Genomic DNA, 22,613 nt, shown 5'->3' with positions numbered 1-22,613 from the left:
TGATTGGTCATTCAATATTTGTGTTTAGTATTATAATAATAATTTTTATGTAACTGCTGTGGAGTAGCCTTTGATCTAAGATAATGATTATTGGTCAGATGTTTTGCCCTACTCTGACGTAATTGGTACTTAAATGTACTTAGTATAACGTACGTACAAATTACGTTAGAGTAGGGCAAAACATCTGACCAATCATTATCTTATATCAAAAGCATCTTTTTGTTTATGTATATATTTAAAGCTTAACTTGTATTGTTTAACATATTGTATTTCAAAATAGTGTTATAATTATTTGTAAATATATGCAACCCCATGTATCAATTTGATTTAGTTTATAACTAGAACTGCACTCCGAGAGTACATACCTCTGCCTACTGTAAAATTCTCCCACATAAGATTTCACCGGGATAGAAATATATATATTTTTTTATTTTTGTGCCTTAATGCTGTGTGTGATTAGGCTAATTTCACTACACGTTAAAACTTCACGTATCAAAATCAAATCAAATTATTTTTTATAATTACAAATCACAAATTATAATTCTTGCTTCAAAGTTTTTTGGTATCAATGCAATTTCAGTTTACTATCTTTTAACACTATTAGGTCTGGAAATAATACTAAAAAGTGGTCCAGAATTGGGACCCTGGTCCGAATTGCCTCCAAAATGTAATGGAGTGGCCATTGACCACATATCTATCTGTATTTTCATTTTGGTAAAGATATTGCAATAACTTTTTAAGTAATCCTGCTACTTGGCAACATTTTATTTCAGTGCCAAATAACAAGTACTATTACTTGGCAAAATTGTATTAACAATGCTAATCTAATTTTATCTTTTAATACCCTACCATTTCAAACATCATAAGGAAATCCTAAACAAAATATGCGTAATTCAAATAACACGGTTGTTCAACACGAACTTTGAATAATTATGCTGTTATTATTTACTTTCGTTAAGAACCCCAACATTATCATGATTTACTTTTTTTAAACAAGACAAAATAAACAATTAAATTTAACAAAAAAATCCATTGTCTGACCGACATTTTGACTATTTTTTCTTTCAATTTCAGTTTTTTAATGTTTGTTTTTATTTTATATACGATATCATATTTGTATTTTAAACTTTTAGGAAGCAATATGGCACCTTCAGGGGTTGGTTAAACACCAGCGTGAATCTGGAAGTATCAACATTAAGGTATATTGTATAATGTAAACTGTAGTTATAACAAAAACAACAAGTTAAGTTTATATGAGCGACCAAAGAAAGCTCCAAATGCGTTGTACATTAAAACAGGAAATATCAACATAAGGTATACTGTAAACTGTAGTTAAAATAATAACACTAAGTTAAGTTTATATGCACGAACAAAGCAAGCTCTAAATGCGTTGTACAGTAAAACAGGAAGTCAACATTAAGGTGTTTAATGTTGTATAATAACCGTAAATTAAGACACTTCGAAAAGAAGTCTTTAGCGGGGTTTTAAAATATTTAAAATTAGCACACTGCTGGATGAAATTGGTAGGGAGCTGCCAAAACGAAAACTCTCCGATAAGTAATGTTAGCTATTATTTCCTATCAAAAGGAGTATTTTGTTTACGTTTATTCATTATAATGTTATCATTTGATTTTTTTGTAGGAAAGTACTGACTAATCACATTAAAGAAAGCAAAACACTAGATATGGGGTAAGTTCCCTGCTTTCGTTTTTTCTGGATACGGTAATCATATCACTGTTCATAATACACATAGTAGCATTATACCTTTCTAGTTATCCTATCAAATAGAACTTACTGTGTATGACTATTTCTGTTTTTGTTACCCTGCTTATTGCAGCCTTCTTTTGATAATATAATGTCTGCCATCACAAATTCACATGTATGCATGGTCTGCTTAGATAGCAAGTACCAAACAGAACTTTACTTTTTCATTGCAAGCTATACAAGAAACAGATAGACGTGAAACAATTCTACACCAAATAAAATCAGATTTGGTGACGAACGTTTATTGTAAATACAAACTATTGAATTTCTACATAAGTTGTATAATATAATACATCATTTTTACAAGATACGGATTCATTAATAATAAATTAATACAATGAAAGCAAAAATATTGGCCCAGAGAGAATATTAATTATTATGATTATTAAAAGAATAATATTCAAATTGTCTGACCATGGTTTTGGTTTAATTTAACCGTTTATTTCATCTTTTTATAAGTGGGTATTATTTTGTTCGTTTTTTCTATGAAAGTGAATGACTTTATTAAACTGTAAAATGGCATATTCAAAGTCTAATTTTAGGGAGATTTGAAAAATAAAAACGGCAAATGCTAAAATTCTTCCTAAATTGTTTTTCATGCTAATAATACTTTTTTGAATACTGATTTTACATGTAAAATTGACGGTTCGAATGAAATAAAAGTGGTTTGTTCTCACGAAATAGAACAAAAAGTATGCATATGCCTCATATTGAATTTGAACATGCCTGTTTAGAGTTTCTTTTAATCAATTATAAGCCCAGAATTTATAAGTTTTTATTCTATTGAAGAAAACGACTTCAGAAGGCTGGATTCAAACCGTCTCTATTAACACTAATTTACAAAGATGGCTTCAAACAGAAAAAACGAATGACAAAATTACCAGATGGTATCGACAGTATTCCTCTGCAAGGATCCTGTGCAGTTGTAGGCAGTGCTGGTAATCTACTAAACAACAATTGTGGACGTGAAATAGATGCACACGACTTTGTTTTTAGAGGAAATCTTGCACAAACTATTGGTTTTGAACAAGACGTTGGTGGTAAAATAGATATGATGGTGCTCAATGGGGCCGCCAGTATCAAAAGCAGTATATGTCTAACAAACACTTCAAATAGATGCTACAAAACTTCATACGAGACGTTTAAAAAGCTAAATGACACATATATATGGATTTCTAAATTGGACGCAGAAAAGAATATAAGCTACGCACATAATCTTGTAGCAGGTATCAAACAGAATAATTTAACAGTTAGAATTGTATATTCGTACCGAGGTATGCTCCCACTAGTTACAAAGTAAGTATCATCTTAATTTTATTATTCTTTCATTAGCTTCCGTTTTTGTAAGACAGTGGATTTGAGCTGGGGATTTAACGTTTCTTACAAGAATGTTCAACCAGTAAAATAATGATAATGCATACTGAAAATGAACATAATTGAAGATTACAGGAGTAAATTGACATCAGCAAATTAAATTATGCATGAATAAATATAATTTTCTTCATAGTCTACAACAAATGAGTCATTTTTATTTCAGATTTTGGAAAATAAGAAACCCATCTCTGGGGTTAATCATGTATACAGCAGCTGGGTCAATGTGTCGATATGTTTCGTTATATGGTTTTTATCCATTTTATAAATCACCGAGTGGCCAACCGTTAAAACATCATTACTACGACAACAGGACACTGAATTATATCACTAATCACCACATGCCAGACGAATACAAACTTTTAACATCATTGAATAAAAGTAGAACCATTCGTTTAGTTTCAGATAGATGTAGAACTGCTTGATTGGGTGGGGTGTAAAAATTAAAAGAAAATTATAAGTGGGCTACTGGGGGGTAAAACAAAAAATAACAACAACATATATTATATAAAAATAAAATCTATCTATTATGTTTTTTCCGCGAAGGGTGTCTTTTATTTTTCCTCACACACATTTTTATTTGCAATAATATAACATATGTTTTTCAATGCTCAACCTTAGCCGTTAAAACCATTAAACTTTCCGATAAGGATCTCTTTACATTTTCGTCATACACATCCGTCGATAATAAGGAATATAGTATTTCAGGAATTTTCTCCAAAATTGAATTGGATAAGGAAGTCAACAATGCTTTAAGCACATACGTTATACTCCGTGGAATTGTTTTGTAATGTCATGGTTATTTATATAATATAGACTTTCGTTACGGTTTACATAATATATTGTTTGAAGGTTTGCATGGCGAAATCAAATGTTGATATAAAGTTTGCGGTACACCACGTATATTAGTTCTGAAATCAACTGTTAAGTTTCTCGTCGTTTCAATCAATATTGATATTGATCGAAACATCGAGAAACTCAACAGTTCTTTCCAGAACTAATATACGTGGTGTACCGGTATTACATACGTTTTTATTTTATTATTATATATTATATAGTTATTTTAAGATCTGTGTTTTCTGTTATATTGTGCCTGTCTTGCTAATAACCATTAAGTTATAACACACCTGAGTGTATCCTTTCCTTTTGATTGGTAAAGTTTGCATCACATGCCATCCGGTTTTAGTTCACCTAACGGAAACGTGATTCAATGGTATACATATATAAGGAATTTTGGTTTACATTTAAAAAATAAATACAATAACGTAACGATTAAATTGATTTTCTTTTATACTTTAGTCAATGGTGTCAAAATAATAATTTATTGAACACAATAATACTAATTCTATGCCGCTTTTAACAGCCTATTGACAATCATCTGGATGCGCGTCTATTAAGCTCACTGATCAAACTTTATAAATTAACACTTAGTTCGGTTTCTACCACGTCCTTTGGTATATTTGTTACAGATGCGTTTTCATCACTTGTTGAAGATTCGACCTTTTGTTTGCAGCACATGTTTCTCTCAACTATAGAAATACTTTCTGATAATTCAAAACTACTTTCAGAATCGCTGTTTTCTTTCTCTCGCCAAATGAATATGAATATCCTTCCGAGTAGCAACATAATAAAAGTTTCATAAATGATAAGCATATTATAAATCGCTGAAATATAAATTAGAAAATACAAATTATTGGGGTTGTCAACGTCTGTGGATGGTTTTCGATAAAATATTGCTATAAAAGAAATTGAAAATGATGTTTCAAAAGTAAAATAACTGGTTTGGAATGAGATTTGTTAAAATGTAAGATTTAGGGTGTTTTCTTCAGCGCTTAGAGGTTTCATAACATTGGCTCTTTATAAATCCTGAAATACAACACAAATAATTTGATGCCGGAAAACACTTATTAATAATAATAATGAAATGTATACCTATCGTGTTTATACATTTATAATTTATACATTTATGAGGTCTGAATTTGTATTTGAAAATATGATATCCTAACACAAACAAGAACCTCAGAGTGGAGTTGTGGCTTGGTGGTTATGATGCTTGGCTACCACTCCAAGGGTCCTAGGTTCAAGTCCCTTCACATATCAGGATTTTTTCTAAGGACAAATTTACAACTCCACTCCCAAAGACTTGTAATAAGACTTTGTTTATGTAGAGCATCTTGTGTATATGTTTGTCTTGTGAACTTCTGAGGGTCCCTAATGATCAGCAATTGCTGGATGGATCACCCTCATTAAATATGGTGAAAAAAAAAATAATAATATTAATACTTAAAGTAATACAGACTAGTGCAATACCCATGGGCATATTGTATTTAGCTTTTATAGAAAAAATGATATAATGTATTATGGTATCATCATTTGAATGATGGTATCATCATTTGAATCATCCAAAATGATGGAGATCCTGAGGTTATCTGATACCATTGTTTTTTTTTATGTCTGCCTTTTTTTATTTAAACTTATTTATGCACTTGATTTTGTAACTATGGACGTCCGTTTCCAAAATAAAAGTAAAATGAATGATGAATGAATAGGCAAACAGAGGCCTACTTACTGTCCGCGAGGCAGCACATAATACTTAAAGATATATGTATTGTCCTCTAAAAACATAACAAATTTGAATAGGCCATATTTATTCACTTCTTTAGAAAACGAATAAAAATAATTATCTCACCTAATACTGACAAAATGAAATCGTTAAATTTAGCAAAAATCACGGTCTGTCACACAATGTTTTGCTTTAAATTTTCGGTCAAAGTGAAGTAATGATCGACTATGATAGTATTATTTGACATTAAAATGGCATAGTATTTTTTTTTTAAACATATATCTTTAATACAAAAAGGCAATTACAACCAACGAATAAGCAAATATTGAATTTGAAATAAAATAATTTGATGCCGGGGAACACTTAGGCTTAAATTAAAATACACAAACAACCAAAAATTGTGGTTGTTGTAAGACAAAAAGTAAGACAATATCACGGTAGACTCTGGAGGGATTGCTATACAGGTAGGTATCTGACGCGCGTGCGCATATACTACGGTAGTCTATGCGCACGCGCGTCAGATACCTACCTGTATAGCAATCCCTCCAGTCTACCGTTATATTCAAGGGGTGTCCATATTTGGGAATAATGGCATTTAAAAACATTTTTAACAATTAGGCCTATGTAGAGTCTGTAGGAATCTCACGAAATGGACATAAATGTTAACCTATCATGTTTATGAAATCATAGACAAAACAGCAAATATTATACTTACTGTTCGCTCGAGTTTGTGTGTTAAATGGCGGCTTACATGGAAGAATCACCTCAATATATGCCAGCATACTTAATATAAAATGCTGGGTATTTCCAACCAGCATAACTAGTTTCATTGCAATAAACTTTGGAGTGATCATAAACTCTTTTAGTGGCTTCTTCGAAGCATTGTAAATTACTGCTAACGAATACACAGCAAATATTGACGAAATCATAGTAATAATATTCATGTACAGATAGGCTTCAACCTTTAAAGAATAATTTGTAATTAGTCTTTCCAACTAATTACTTTAATTAACGAGCAAGTACTAGGCCTATATGATATGCTGAGCGGTAATTTCTTCCATGCTGGTAAAATGTATATGTATAGGTCTAATACTCTAACCATTGATCAGAGAAGACAAGTCTTGTCTTGCAAGACTTCAATATCCATTACAATAAATAAAAAATAAGACAAAACATCAAACGGGAAGTTGGAACACAAAAACCAAAAGGCATATTAACTCATAGCTATAATTATGTTTAGGATGATGATTTAAAAAATGAAATGTCAAAGGATAGAAAATATGCATGTATAGACCTACAAACGATAAAAACATAGTGCCACGGAGTAGAAAATCTGATCGTTTACGGGTGATACAAAAAAAAACAAAGTGAAGGTATAAATTAGGAAATGCTTCAATAATTTGAAAATACCGTCAGCTGACACTAGGCTATGTGTTCCAAAAATACTATGTGTAATTTAAACCAATGGAGAGAGAAAGTGGAAAAGACCCAAGTAAGATTTGTTTTTACTGAAGTATATGCATAAGACCATGATATTTTAAATTGTATACGAAAGGTTAAGAAAGACATTTATATTGTATATATCAGGAAATGGTGAGAAAATAAAATAGTTTACTTTCTTTCTCCAGATTTTAAAGCCAATACTATTTATATTACAATCGAAATCGAAATAAACATCAAAATCACTTTATATTACATCGAAACATCGAAATTTGTTCTTTCTTTCAATAATATTTATAATAAAAAGAACATTGTTTGGATATGATCTCTCGACACACCATTTGTAATCAATAACATGGTACACGCAATAAATAGTAGGCCTAATTTCTTTTGAAAATTTCAGGAGAATAAAAAATCATAAAAATACATTCATCCATCTGACCTTCGCCTTAGCGAATGGCGCGAATACCTGGATCCGGGTTACATGCTCTCTAATTTTAATTACATTCTAAAATATTTGAAACGAGATAATTAATGTATTTTTAACATACCGCTTTCGCCGTACCATCTGCCCACAATGTAGCAGCTATGAATAGACTTATTGGACGGACAACTGCATTCTGAAGAATTCCAAGACGAAGTTTGTGAAAATTACTTCTGTTAAAATAATTGTAACAGCAGGTAATGATATTTATGTAAAAAAACAATGCGTCTACCTAATAACTGCTGCTTTAGTAAAGTTTCGATGAGATCTTTCCAAGAAAACCTATTTTGTACACTTTATTATATTTTGTATAATAGCAAAAAAAAATACAACTTAGGAATGCTACTCCAATTTACCTTGTCATGTGAATGTTTGGTAGGCAGTCACAACAACATGCAATCGGCGGCCTGGCTAGTGAAATTCGGCGATCCTTCAGTTTAATAACCATTGAGTCTACACCGTTATAATAGTCAATTACCAAAACCACGAATAGGTAAAGACATATACAATAGTAACTGAAAAAAAGAATGTTGTTTATATTTAAATGGTAATGATTTATTGTGACTCTTCAATATTATTTAAATAAAATTTAAATTCTGAATAGACAACCATTTTAATAGTCATATACAAATAAATAGCTTAAATGTATATGAATTGATAATATAATAATGAGTTAAAACAGTGAAACAGTGAAATCGTTAAATTACTGTAAATTAAATTCTCTCTTTAACGAATATAAACATTAATAATATATTTTATAACTTTTTATATAATTATACAATAAATCAATACAAAGGTGACAAAAATACAACATTGTTATCTCGGAATCGGACTTCAAATGCTAGGCCACGACAACCAGCAGGGAAGCGCTCAGTTTGGTTGGATTTCGGCCCATTGTGTCTGTATATAATAGGCGTAGGTGTGCTATAACTCATCTCACTACCATAACACTAGGCCTACTAAAGATATATTACTATAGTATATCTATGAGGCCTACACATTCTATCAACCATAAAGCTTTGTTTCCACTTGGACGCAACGCAACAACATAGGCGCAGTGCAAGTGGTTGGTCAAATTGTTTGCGATTGTGGTAACAAAACTTAAAGACGATACTGTCAGTATTGTATTTCCATTTAATTCGCAATTCTAATTGAAACGTCAGAGAAAGTGTTAACATTAATATGTAACGTGAGAAACGTGTGCATATTGTACTAATGGGCCTTTATTGCTTTCAGGAAATCATGGCAGGGCTGCGTTTACCACCACCAAACATTTTTTTATAGATCTTGAAAATGATTTTTTTTACGTACAAAGATGCTGTTAGGTTGGCAACCAATGAAGCTCTTGGGATAATCACCCCGACGAAAGATGTAACGCTAGATACCTGTAGGAAAATATATAATCAGATAACTTTAACAAAACTTAATACAAAACATTACTACCCAAACGCTTCTACCCACCTTTAATTTAAATAAAAATAATGAAATGTAATAATCTATTTTAAAAGCTTGGTCACTCCCGAACACACCAACTCCTTCAATGATAAAATGAGATCAAATTACAAATTGAAAATGGTATAGTTATTTTTCATTTAATTTTCTATGTACATCATATTTTGTTCTATGATCTAAACCCCAACATCCGCTTTTAAATAATTTGAAAAAGATTAGATTGCACTCCCTTCTACCACACCCACCATGCAAGCTGGACTATTTTATTCGGGCAGTCAGAACGTATAATATAGGTAAGAATATGGGCAAATATTCTCGCTATTCCTTGATTTTACAAATAGTATTTACGATTTAAGAAAGAAATTATGTAATGAAATTTTTAATGAATAAAGGTGGTGGTGAACCACAAAAGATAAACAAAAATAGTATTTACGAAAAATGTAAAACTTACTGGATATAATGCCAGTAGAATAATAATAATAGTGCGTGACGCACTGTAAAATTGATTTCTAGCAATTCTGTATGCAATCTCTACGAATAGCAAGACAGTAAGACACGACAGAATACAAGCTATTATGACATATATCAGAATGTCACGTCGACGTCTGATTACTGTAAACAAAATAGTATATGATTAAAAGTTACATTCACACTTAAGCTTGGTTCACACTAACGTAAAGGCAACGCAAACGTGTTGACCAACAGTTCGAATAATCCATCGCTTGTGATTGGTCAACTCACTTATGTCGCGTTACATCCTTGTGTTGCGTCTTTAGTGGGAATCAAGCATTAAACGGAACGGGAAGGCGTCGTTCAATTGTGTTTTGTTTGTTTTGTGTATATATTTAGGCAAATTGCCAAGGATAACCATAAGCGAATTAATTCACTTTAAAGGTGGCAATCCCCTTCACAAGACAAACATATATACACACAAGATGTTCTACGTAAACAAAGTCTTATTACAAATCTTAAACGGAACGGGAAGGCGTCGTTCAATTTTGTTTTGTTTGTTTTGTGTATATATTTAGGCAAATTGCCATTAGAGTTTGTAAATTGTCATTAGAAAAAATATTGACATGATAGCCACCGTACCAAGCCACAACTCCACTCCATTATTTTAACAACACGTAGCTTTACAAAGCATTAAAAAACATACACAAGATGTTATTTGTCTCTTACCATGCTAAATAAGTATTTTGCTTTGTTAGTTTTTTATTTTTTTTTTATTTAAAGATACTATTGTCCCTTGAAAAAATAATGTTTTTAACTTCTTCTTTTTCAATATGCCATTTTGATGGCAAAATGGATCGAGAAAAAAAAATTATTTATCTGAAAAAAAAACTGTAATTTAAGCAAAAAATAGTCAAATTGGATGTTGGTTAAATTTAAGCGTTTGTTTTGTCTTTTATAAGTGAAAATATTTTTTTTTCGTTTTTTCCTGCGAAAATGATTAACTTTATTAAAACTACAAAATGGTCTATTCGAAATCTGATTTTATTAATCTTCATTTTTCATGTTTTTTGGGGGAACAATTCATCTTTAATCATGGATAAATGTATCTATAATTATTTCATTTTATTTTTACAACATAATACAAATTACTTAATCCGTAATGGTCTTTTTTAAAATTTAGTTTCTGATCTGTTTTATTGGTTTCTTGTTATGGGAAACGAATTTTCGAATTAAGAGTGAAATGATGATTTACATTCAGAAGTTTTTATATAATTTATGTAGGGCCTAAAATTTACGATTTATTTATTTTCTGATATCATTGTTTTCCATAGAACATACGTATTATATTTCCACTTGCAACAGCTGAAACGAAACTGTTATGAATTGAAATGTTTTGTCTTCTATTGAAACTGAATATTTAGTTTACGATTTCAATATCTTTGTTCATTTGTAATCAATAATAATAATATTACTAATAATATATTGTACTATTATCAAATTGGAATATGCCTATACAAACAGCATAAAGGGTAAAATTATTATGACAATGTCGAGTGGTCGAATAATAATGCTTGGTTCCCACTATCGACGTTGACCAATAACATGCGACAATTCGAATAATCCATCACTTGTGATTGGTTAAATCATTTACGCTGCGCTTACGTCCTTGCGTTGCTTGGTTCCACCGAGACGCAACGCAACGACGTAACGCAATCACAAATGAAGTAAAATACGGCCTAGGCCTATTAGGCTTACAAAAAAAGAAACGAACCTTGAATCATTTCCTCCGATGACGGTGCTTCATCGCTACAGTGGGTGTCATTCATGTTAGACTGAGCCTGGACTGAGCTAATAAAAACACACACTAGGCCTAGGCCTAAGTACAGACAACAATAGGTTTTAACATACAAATACAGTATTTCGTGACCATTTGCATTCTGTCCAGTCAATGTACATAACTACCTGTCGCTGTATTGTTCAAAGTCCAATTAGATTAACAGTGTCACAAGCGTTCATGATAATCTCGCTTCTTTTTGAGGGGGGCTTCTTTTCGAGATTTTAAGGTACTGTGAAGATCCATTCAGTACAGAGAATCGAGTTCGCTGCATGAAGCTATTACAACGATTGGTCATACGTGACCAATCACAAAACTTAGCCATTAAACTTTAAAAAGTCTGTAAATCAATAGTCTCATAAATATTTAATAACGATGTCAATGTTAGTTACTTAAAAGTTGAATTTGATTGCAAACCTAAAGCTCTGTCTACACTATCAAACTATGTGCCCAAATATGGTAGTGATATGACGTCATCATGTCCATATATGAGCACACATTTTTTTGTCACATGAAGTTTTTTAGTGTAGACAAAGCTTAAGGTAAGAAAGAAGTGTTGCTTTTGTTTAGTTGGATAAATAAAGAATGTGTACTATGAAAATAGTTTTTTATAAATTCAAATATTGTATTTGCAAACATTTAATAGCAAAATGTTAATTACAAACACAATATTTACATAAATAATGCTGAAAGATTACAGAAAAATTGTTTGGGTGTCAGTACACTGCAGTAATGTGAAAAATTATGTGCATTTTAAGGAATGGTTTATCAAATGGCAGTTTACATTTCTCTTCATCACAAGATGGGTTATCGTCATCGAGGAAGACTTGAACCAAACATAAAGCTCTTTCTACACTATCAAACTAGTTTGACAAAAAAGTGTTATGTGCCAAAACATGGCAGTGATATGATCGTGTCTATATATGGCCACATCGCATTTTGTCACATAAACCTTGATAGTGTAGACAGAGCTTAAGTGACTGGATTTCCAAGACATTTTCCTCAATATCTATGTTGATGGTGATGCTGTTGTTGATGACTACCATGATGTTGCTGCTGTGAATGGTACGTTCCACTGTTTGACTGTTGCTGAGTTGAACTGGATGAGTACATCATGCCAGACTTTGATTGTGAGGGCACTTGTTCACGCTGGGCTGACCGGCCTTGCTGGTACCCACTCAAATGCTTAATACAAAGAAATATGATTTACCATACTGTACATGTTTATATGTATGAAGCTACTGTACTTAAACACTTTTTCAATGCCTCTTTCACACTATAAGCCTATACTAAAAATAAACCCATATTTTGATAGAAACAACATCAGCAGAAAACGTGTCTACATACAAAAGAACCGATTTTAAAAACACCCATTGATTCCAGTCTCAATCGTCAAATAAAAAAAAATTTAAAAAACTGCAAAACAATCTTTTTATAAAAATGGTTTCTCAAAATGTTCATTCATTTTAAATTGGTGAATACGGACAACAATACTGTTACAGTTGTCATCACTAACTATGGTACTGTATAAAAGAATATAACAGAATGAATGTGCCTACCTTCTGTTGGCCCTGATAGTCTCCTTGGACCATGCCACCACCTGAAGAGCCTGTTTGTCCAGACACTCGCATTCGCTTTGCTGCATGGTTGTTGGAACTGGCAGTCTACAAAAAAAAAAAAAAATACATACATATTAAATGGTACTAACCACAAATGTATACAATTTTTGCTATACTATCTATCTTAACTTAATACCCTTCTCACACCAACACAAACTTGTAATATGTTGTAACCAGGTTCGATCTCCCGATATATTAGACGTTTTCATACACGCATATGCGAACCATAAGAAATCTCTGGAGGAAAGCATAGTTGCTCACTATTGGATTACTATGATTGGTCAATTTAATACCAGGCCAATACACATGTGTGCAGTAACAACTCGGAAACATAAAAGCAGGCCTCTTGTCTGTTTTTATCCCGAGATTTCACATGTGTACCGATTTTCCAGAAATTGTCTTGTTCGTTTTGATTTTACTTTGACAGGAATTGTAGAACGCAACATACATCACTCTCATCAAAACAAATTATGGACTGCCTTGGGCCTAGAGACTAGGCCTAGCTAGGCATTTTTAAACTTGCATATTAGGTGATAAATAACATATTGTTATGAACAATTCTTATGTTTCGTTTAATTAAAAACATATCTTTAAATTTACCATTTGTTTCTTAAAGATGTATTGTCCCTTGAAACACAAAAAAATGAAGGTCAAAATTTTCTAAATCTAAATTGGTAATATCAAAGTAATATTAAAGTTATTCACTTTAAGTCAAAAATTCGAGCCAAAAGCAACAAGTTTACGTAATTAACAGGTAAATTAGTTTGATTACATTTCGTCTGGAAAATCGTCGCGAGCAAAAGTAAACAAAGATTTCAAACCACAAGTACGCATTATGCATATGCTAATTAGGATTGTTTACAACTCGTCACGGTTGAGAAGGTATTTTCACACAGATCGTGATGAAGTTTTATGATTATGCATACAGAGTAGCCAAACAAGCGCGTTTCATTATGGGGTATGTTTTGATCGAAAACTTTGACTGGAAGTCAGAGTTATTTTTTTAACAAAAAAACGTCTGTATTTCAGTTAAATTATTTTTTTTTCGACAAATTTTTGGTGATAGTTAATAACTATTATGATACTTCAAAATGACCCACCTTTTTTTAAAATCTGTTATTTTTTATTTTTTTGGAATTTGTCAAAGGGACAATACATCTTTAATTATTTTGCAGAAATTTAATGATTTTTCCATGTTTCGATACCCTTTGTTTGACGTTTTTCATTGACAATAGTTTTCAGAAATAAGGTTCTTGACACACGTAACTAACTTTTTTCGTAAAACTTGCGCACATGCAGATCGATTTGTTTACAAAGAGGGCGGAACTTGCATATTACATTTTTAGAAATATCGTTTACATGCTTGTGTGAAAACTCTCTATTACCTTGCTTGCTGATGATGACTTATCATCACCATCTTCACTATCATTCAGGAAGTCTCTTTTAGGATATGGAATGGTTTGACCTCCAAATACACTAAAATAAAAACACAAACATACAGGTATTGTAATTTGAAAATCTGAATTAAAGGCTTCTCTAAACTTGACCTGACACTGGTATCTCATGTATTTAATTTCACTGTTCGTGTGTAGAACAAAAAAAGATGTAAGCTTATGTTATGTAACTCAATTCACTAAGCATTAGGTTATTATATAGTAGTTAGCAAGAAGCTGGGTGATGTCAACTGCTTACATTTATTCCAACTAGTCTAAAGCTCTATGTGACAACAAAATGTGTGTCCATATTGGACATGATGATGTCCTATCACTACCATATTTGGGCACATCACACTTTTTTTGTCACACTATTTTGATAGACAGAGCTTAAATGTATTTATACATCACACACACAAAATATTTTGCATTAATTGCATGCTTTGATACAGAAGTCTGAATGTCTTATTTAACTCTGTAGTCATCAATATATTCTGACCATTCAACTTGATTATTTGTATATTAATACATTATTCATATTCTCCATTGTGTTACTTACTCTGCAGTTGGAGTAGGATCTTCCTTAAAGTAAGCATCTTCTAATGCTTGTTCTGATGTGATTCTTTTGTCAGGATCCATTATTAATAATTTTGAAAGCTAGAAAACACAATTACCCACATGAATGTTATTAATTTAATTTTTTTTAAATATATAATGATCATATATAAGCTTTAAATGGTAAAATGGAAAACTTCTAAACCATCCAGCTGTAGAAATTCAAGTCTCTCCCAACTGAGATCATAACTGAATTGCTTTACCATTAGACCACTTTCATGGTTCAAGTCTAATTGGATATCAATCCTTAAGTGTAACACTAACATCACTATGACATTGAGAATTTGTTTACAAATTCCAACTGAGTCAGATGTACTTCTAGTTTGTGGCCTTATCAACAATTTATTTTCTTGATTATTCAATTTATGTTAAAGTTATTGAAACTGTTGAAATGAAATAATTTATGGCATTAATGTTTTTTAAAACCAATCATTATTGTATGAAAACAAGTAAAGTACTTACTAGATGGAATCCTTTAGTGTCTTTTTGTACTTTATGCTTTTCCATATATTTAGCTAGTCCACTACTATTGTATGCAAGTCTAAACATAATTTAAAAAAAAGAAATAATAATAATAACCTGATGTGTAGAAACACTTTTGTTTGTTGGTGGGATCTTAAGATTCAATTAAACATAGTTCCCACTAGCGATGCAGCACAGCGGATTGTAAGAAAATGCCCTTCCAATGTGCTTTTCCATCTGCATGAAATCAAACCTGCTTTGGTTGCGTCAACTTAGTTCCCGCATAGACCTAACTTCCTTCAACCTGCATATTTCTACGCACTGTACTATGTTTCTCATGTTGCATAAAATCAAATTGAATTGTCGGTTCCCACTTGTAATTATGCAATACAGCACTTTGGATCGATACACCGCTGCGTTGCATTCCCTAGTGGGAATCACTCTTTATGAGTCTTTAAATGACAATGTTATAGTTCTTTACTTAAAGGTCTCTGATGGCTCAGCCTACTTACAACAAAGGGCAATGATTCAAAGCAAACACAAACTTCCTTTTCATTCATTTCTTCAGTACAAGACTATTCTCCCAGAGGACCCAGTACAACAATACACACATGCAAAGTAGTGTTTACTTACTGTTTAGAACCATTACTATTACTTCCACTGGATGGATTGCTAGTTGGACGACTATATTAAAAAATGAAATTACATTATTCTAAAATATAATATTAAAATATTATATATTTATTTATATGGATATATAAGATATAACAATATCAGAATTCAAATCCCTGACACATTTTATGTTTAATTGCTAACATGTTAGTATTGCATTGTATGTATGCTTCTCAATCTGGGTTTATCTTATTATTTAGTGTGTAAATAACTGTCTTTTAAAATAATTTTGTATTTTTTATGTTTTTTTTTTTTTATATTGTATGAATGTCATTCACCGAAGCAATGGCAAGGTAAAATTCAAACCACTCATCCCTACAATAATTAATATGCTAAACAATAGTTCGTAGAGCCAGAGCAAGATTCAGAGTGATATATTTGTACTTTTTTATTTGTTATTGCATTTGTTATTGTTATTTAAATTGTACAGCTACTTGTTTTACCTAAAAAATAAATAAACTGAGTTTTAACAAATGTATCGGTGTAAATAACGTATAATATTATAAATTAACTAAAATATATAACTCACCTGAAATCTTTAACAAGTGTTGGATATTCAGGCATTTTTTTCATATCTTCCCAATCTTTGTCTGAAAAAGGAATATAAATTCCATCAATACTGTTCTCAGTGAAGTAAATTGTTGTTTATGAACAAAGTTGTTGCTTCTTTCTTTTTTTGGGGGTGGGGGGGGGGGGCAGAGAAGAAGGTGCGGGAAGACAACTAACCTTGTGGAAAGCCCATAACATTGAATATCCTGTCCAGTTGATCATGATGGTAAGGGTTGCTGGTTTTAATATCTTCTTGTCTACAGTGGAAAATAGGCTCAGATGTCAATAACTCGGCAAATATACAGCCTATAGCCCAAATATCTGAAGATGAGATAATAAATTTACAGTACATAATAATCTTATAAGCATAATATGTAAGGCATATAAGGCATCATAAATGGTTTGTGCCATTTTTTTGGATAGGTGTAGAATCTTCTATTTTTGTTGAGTTTGTTGTAGAGCAGACTTTGGTTGGTTTATTCAGATAGGCTAGGCATAAACCAGACTGAATTAAAAATAACCTTTGAACAACGATGACGAGCTAGATTTTTCCTTGTGCTTATTTGACTGCAATATGTATGCTATGGCGAGTAGTTACAGCTTATTAAATTAATTGCTTAATGTAGTAACTTACCAATAGCTTTGGTATAATGTCTTGCTCCTAGCAAAAGTTCAGGTGCCCGATACCAAAAGGTCACTACAACAGGATCAAGGTCAGCAAGAGGTTTGAGTGGAGAATTAAATAATCGTGCAAATCCCATATCAGCTACAAACAAGTAACAAAATGAATTCTTTAGATTAAAGTGTACATGATGGCCTATTATATTAAAGTTCTATGGTGTAATTTAGTAAGTATTAAGCACTGTCTACATTATCAAACTAGTTTGACAAAAAAAGTGCCCAAATGTGGTAGTGATATACCCAAACATGGTAGTGGTATGACTTCATCATGTCCAAATAAGGGCACATCACATTTTTTTGTCACATAAATTGTAGACAAACTACCAACAACCTAGGAACAAGTTAGGTCATGTTAATTCCTTGGCCGCATTGGGAAAGCTGGTACATGCTTCCTCATTTTCATTCCCAGACACACATTTTTTATGGTTTCTACTAGGTCCAGACAACGACCGACCATACATCAATACAAAGGTACAAGGTTCTTGCAAATTGATAGCTACTTATTTACTATTAAAATAAATTTGTTTTAAATAGAGAAATAGAATTTAATTATTGTATATAAATCTCTGCCTACCAATTTTAACACAACCTCTCTCAGGACCTTCACCCATAACTAAAATATTTGCAGGTTTCTGAAATGACAAAAGATTTCATTACAATATTTTAAATCACAATTAATAATATATTCCTCTTTTTAAATTTGATAAAAAAATCATTCTTTCAATCTACAGAAATACATGCTGACCTAATTTCTGGTTTTCTGTAATGTCTGGTATTCCAAACTTTTTTTAATGGTTCACAAATATAGGACCTTTTGGATTTCAAGTTGACTGTACAACAAACAGAAAAATATTGCATAAATTTGGCAACCAACCCTGGATCAGACACAACATCTGATAGTTACTAATGGCAGTAAATTACTCACCAGATCTCTATGCAGTACCCAGTTGGCATGTAAGTACCGAATGCCATCTAAAATTTGGTATAGAAGAGATTTAGTCATGCTGGCTGGGACAGTGGTTGGAAATCCTTTCTTGGATCCTTTGCTTGCACGATGAAACTTTATAATGTGCTATTACAAAAAAAAATAATTACATGATACTGTAATTTAAATATACAATAGAACCATTTTATGGTGGGGGGGGGGGCGGGGGCACACCTTTTGACCGTAGGGTTAACGTTACATATATTTAACCTTGATTATAGGAAAGTGTCCCATGAAATTAGGTGCGCCAAAAGAGGGATTCTACTGTATAAGCATTGTAACACACAGTGTAAAGCTCTGTCTACACTATCAAATTTTATGTGAGGGGCATTCCACAGTATTTTTTTGTTACGGACGGGACATTTTTGAGAATATAACTAGACATATCTTAGAAATAAAAAAGAATACAAGATTCAAAGTAGAATAAATGTATACATATATGGCCAATGTTTATTGTGAAAGTCAAAAAAAGAAAAAAGACTGTACAAAAAAAATTTTATTATGAAAATTGTATGCGTCGCGGATGGGACGGCAAATGGACATGACTTTTGAGAAGGTTTACGTATTGTAATATTTCTCCTCATTTAAAAGAGATTTTAAAATTTGTTTTGTATTATTATGTTGCCAGATAGTTGTTTTAGATAACTGAATGTTTATTATAAAAATTGAACTGCAAATTTATTAATAAATATGATTTATATGTCGTTACGGACGGGACATTTCTAACGTCGCGGACAGGACAACTTTGTCCACGTTTAAAAATTGTATAATTTTGCTATTAAAAAAATTTAAAAATAAGTTTTTTACATCAATGTAATCTTTTATTTACAAATCAAAATATAATTCAACCTTTGAAACACTGTTTAAAAGTTTATGTCAAGTGAAAATATTAAAATTCATAAATATGAAATATTATTTATAAAATTAATTATTCGAAGAGTTATAACGAGAAAAAATATTATAAAATGTTATCAAAATATTTATTTACACTAATATAAAAGTTATGCTTGGCATATTAAACAAGACTTCAAGATATTAACACATTTAAGGCGAATCTTTAAAAATTGGCGTTGGCGCTTGACGTCTGAATTTGTTAGTGGATCCAAGTTGCATCTGAAATTTTCTTCTATCCTTGCTTGGATTTAATAACTGTAGGCCTACTTCTATTAAAATTCAATCTTAATTATTTAGTATCTGATTTATAAAAGGTTCTTGGTTGCAAATTCACCAAACAATGAAATCGACAAAGCGATGACCGCACCCAATACTCCCATTCATACTGGTCATGTTTTTTTGGATTTCGGTATTGTTCTTTTGTGGATTGTTATTTTAAATACAGACCACAATGTTTTGTGATTAATAAACAGTTAACACCTTTGTACAGTACTTCTCAGCCTACAGTACAAAAACACTTTTTAATTCTTACAATATTGTCATCACATTCATAAAAAAAATGTCCCATCCGTAACATTCAATAAATTTTGATAGTAATGTTTTTTTAATAAAAAAAATACCAAGTTTTAAAAAACTTGTTTAAATCTATTGCAATTTAATATCCTTAAGAGTTGAAAATTAAGATTTAAAATTAGGAATTAAATAACAATTTTAAAGCCAATTACTTCAATAAACACAAGTGAGGAAAAAACCCCAATCGAAATGTCTCAGAAGTAAACAAAATGAATTTTGAAATGCAAGTATGAAATTAATAAACAATTAAATTAAATAAAATAATTTATTATGAATAATTGGAGCTTACTTTGAAAAAAAAGTAACTGCAGTATATTTATGGGCAAAAATATTAACAAGATGCATGGTTTTATTATGAAATAAAAAGGATTTAAATGATATGTCCCGTCCTTAACAAAAATGTCTGTCCCGTGCCTACGAAAAATATCATCAATATATTTTTGAATATGATATTTTCACCAAAAGTTTCAAAATATTTGTTTATAATGTATTGCATATAGTTTTAAAAGGAGAAAACAAAATATTAAATTGTGGTATCAATACTTTTAACTGAAATGTAAAAAACACCATAAAACTACTATTAAAATGTCGCGGATGGGACAATTATGAATTTTGAAATGTATATATGAAATTTAATAAACAAAATATGTGTTATAAAATGCTTGAGTATGTACAATAGGGACATAGAGTAACTATATCTGGCAAAAAAATGTTCAAAATATGCATGGTTTGTGAAATAATTAAGATTTAAATGATACGTCCCGTCCGTAACAAAAATGTCCCGTCCGTAACAATATATTTTTGAAATATGATATTTTCATCAAAATCTAAAATTTTCCAAAAATTTGTTCATAATATAATGAGATATAGTCCTCAGGAGGAGAAAATGAAATATCAAGATTTTTGCATCATTACTTTTAAAATAAATGTAAAAAAACCGCCTAAAACGTCGCGGACGGGACATTTATGAATTTGAAATGGATGTATGAAATTAATAAACAACAAAATTTTAATTAAATACTTGATTATGTATTATTGAGACATAAAGTAACTATATCTGTTGAAAAAACAGTAATAAGATGCATAGTTTATGAAATAAATAGGATTAAAAATGTCCCGTCCGTAACGCCAAATATGACTTTTTCATATTTAATATTCAATAACTTAAAAAATCAATATCAGAAAAATAAAAAAAATGTTATTTAATAAACTTCAACATGTCTACTTTTAGAAATGGCCAAGAGTTACATCAAAATCAGTAAATGAAATTTTTAAACCCACGGACCAAATACTGTGGAATGCCCCGTGACAAAAAATGTGATGTTCCCATATACAGTATGGACACAATGATCAATGATGTCATATTACTTTTACCACATTTGAGCATATCACACTTTTTTGGTCAAACTAGTTTGATAGCGTAGACAGAGCTTAAAATATTCAATAAGTTGGGTTATTTACTACAGTAAATAATAAGTGTTTACTTACCCAAAGGTCATGTTCTGAAAAATCAATTAGCAACCACACTTTCCTGTCACTGTATGATAGAAATACCTTCCTTAAACTAATCACATTTCTATGCTTTAATTCTCTTAGAAGCTGTGGAACAGAAAAAGAATTTATGAAAAGAAAATGATAGTTTAAAAGCTGTAGTTTCAAAATAGAACTTATACATTTTTCATAGAACCAATACTAATACATTTTTAAACTTACTGCTACTTCTCTACAAGCTGACATTGATATTCCAGAGCCTTCAATCTGTTTCAAGGCATACTCTCGTCCGCCGCTACCTCCCTTCTTTAATTTGGCCTTGTAGACATGTCCATATGTTCCCCGTCCTACTTTGAATCCTTCATATTCAAACAAGTCTTCAACTTTCTCTCTCTGTTGAGTGGTCCTTTGCTTAAATTCATAGTCCATACTTATTTCAACAGACTACTATGTATGTTAAAATAATTATGACCTCTTGAATTTTGTGTTGCCGACACAACTCTCGAAATTGTTGTGAAATTAATTAGATGTTAGCATTTCGGGCATTGCACTTTACCTGTAATTAAAAAAAGTTTATAAACTTGCAGATTGCTATTATTATTAATATTATTATAATAATGATGTTCATTCACGGACTTAAATTCAGTCTATATACAGACTTAATACAATATTATTTAATAATATTTCTTTCAATAATCATTAGCTCAAAAACGGATCAGTATGCCCATCCCTGCCTACTGTACAGTAACTGTTTCTGCACTCCATATCCAAACTAGACCATCACGATGTTAATAATTATATTAATAATTATGGTCTAGGCTAGGCCTAGCCTAGGGCTAGGCCTAGGCTAATCAAAGCAAAATAAAATTCTAAATAATTTTGAGTGAATTATCATTGTCTATTATGCATAGCATAGGTAGGCCTAGTTAATAATCTGTGCTAGTGTTATTATGAAAAATAAATAAATAATAAATTCTAGCCTAGGCCTGATGACTGCGCCTGCACTAACCGAGCACTGCCGACCACGTCAAGCAGGACCCTCCCTGTCTCTGTCTGGCGACAGTGACTTGCCTAGCTATCTTAGGCCTAGCTTATTAGCATAGCCCGTGTAAAATGTGTTTATTTGTTCAATCATATTATGCTTCACTAGTAGTTATATGTCTACTAGATGCTATACCTATTAAAAATTGATTATACTTACAGTACTTTTATGTCAAATCTTATGTCAAACATCCACTGTGAAAACACGAACTCGGTCCGTAATTTTCTGAACGCATG

The 22,613-nt window shown here is 31.3% G+C and overlaps 3 protein-coding genes across 3 annotated transcripts in view; 1 reads left to right on the top strand and 2 right to left on the bottom strand.

Annotated features, from left to right (window-relative positions):
* Positions 1–4,325, top strand: part of LOC144848143 (CMP-N-acetylneuraminate-poly-alpha-2,8-sialyltransferase-like) — a 4,642-nt gene extending 317 nt beyond the window's left edge. Inside the window, exons 2-5 of the mRNA XM_078704838.1 lie at positions 1,134–1,199; positions 1,642–1,689; positions 2,554–3,060; positions 3,302–4,325. Of these exons, the coding sequence (XP_078560964.1) occupies positions 1,134–1,199; positions 1,642–1,689; positions 2,554–3,060; positions 3,302–3,560 (880 nt within the window). The 3' untranslated portion in view covers positions 3,561–4,325. The remainder of the gene's footprint in view (positions 1–1,133; positions 1,200–1,641; positions 1,690–2,553; positions 3,061–3,301) is intronic.
* Positions 4,326–4,397: 72 nt separating this feature from the next.
* LOC144848141 (organic solute transporter subunit alpha-like) lies at positions 4,398–12,144 on the bottom strand. Its single transcript, XM_078704836.1, has 7 exons — positions 11,299–12,144; positions 9,526–9,686; positions 8,934–9,007; positions 7,979–8,137; positions 7,690–7,795; positions 6,414–6,660; positions 4,398–4,799 (listed from the first exon to the last, which is right to left on the bottom strand). Exons 1-7 carry the CDS (start codon positions 11,351–11,353, stop codon positions 4,549–4,551), a joined length of 1,053 nt encoding a protein of 350 aa, XP_078560962.1. The 5' UTR covers positions 11,354–12,144; the 3' UTR covers positions 4,398–4,548.
* Positions 12,145–12,298: 154 nt separating this feature from the next.
* LOC144848136 (cyclin-dependent kinase 8-like) lies at positions 12,299–22,610 on the bottom strand. Its single transcript, XM_078704831.1, has 14 exons — positions 22,537–22,610; positions 21,558–21,891; positions 21,333–21,443; positions 18,318–18,464; positions 17,967–18,024; positions 17,346–17,477; positions 16,889–17,032; positions 16,692–16,752; positions 16,124–16,174; positions 15,491–15,569; positions 14,973–15,070; positions 14,366–14,456; positions 12,921–13,025; positions 12,299–12,546 (listed from the first exon to the last, which is right to left on the bottom strand). The coding sequence occupies exons 2-14, from the start codon at positions 21,762–21,764 to the stop codon at positions 12,364–12,366; spliced, it is 1,467 nt and encodes a 488-aa protein (XP_078560957.1). The 5' UTR covers positions 21,765–21,891; positions 22,537–22,610; the 3' UTR covers positions 12,299–12,363.
* Between the last annotated feature and the right edge of the window lie 3 nt (positions 22,611–22,613).

The sequence above is a fragment of the Antedon bifida genome, chromosome 7 (assembly GCF_963402885.1).
Source record: "Antedon bifida chromosome 7, ecAntBifi1.1, whole genome shotgun sequence".
NCBI classification, from domain to species: Eukaryota; Metazoa; Echinodermata; class Crinoidea; order Comatulida; family Antedonidae; genus Antedon; species Antedon bifida.
This window is presented reverse-complemented; position numbering and strand designations above follow the sequence as displayed.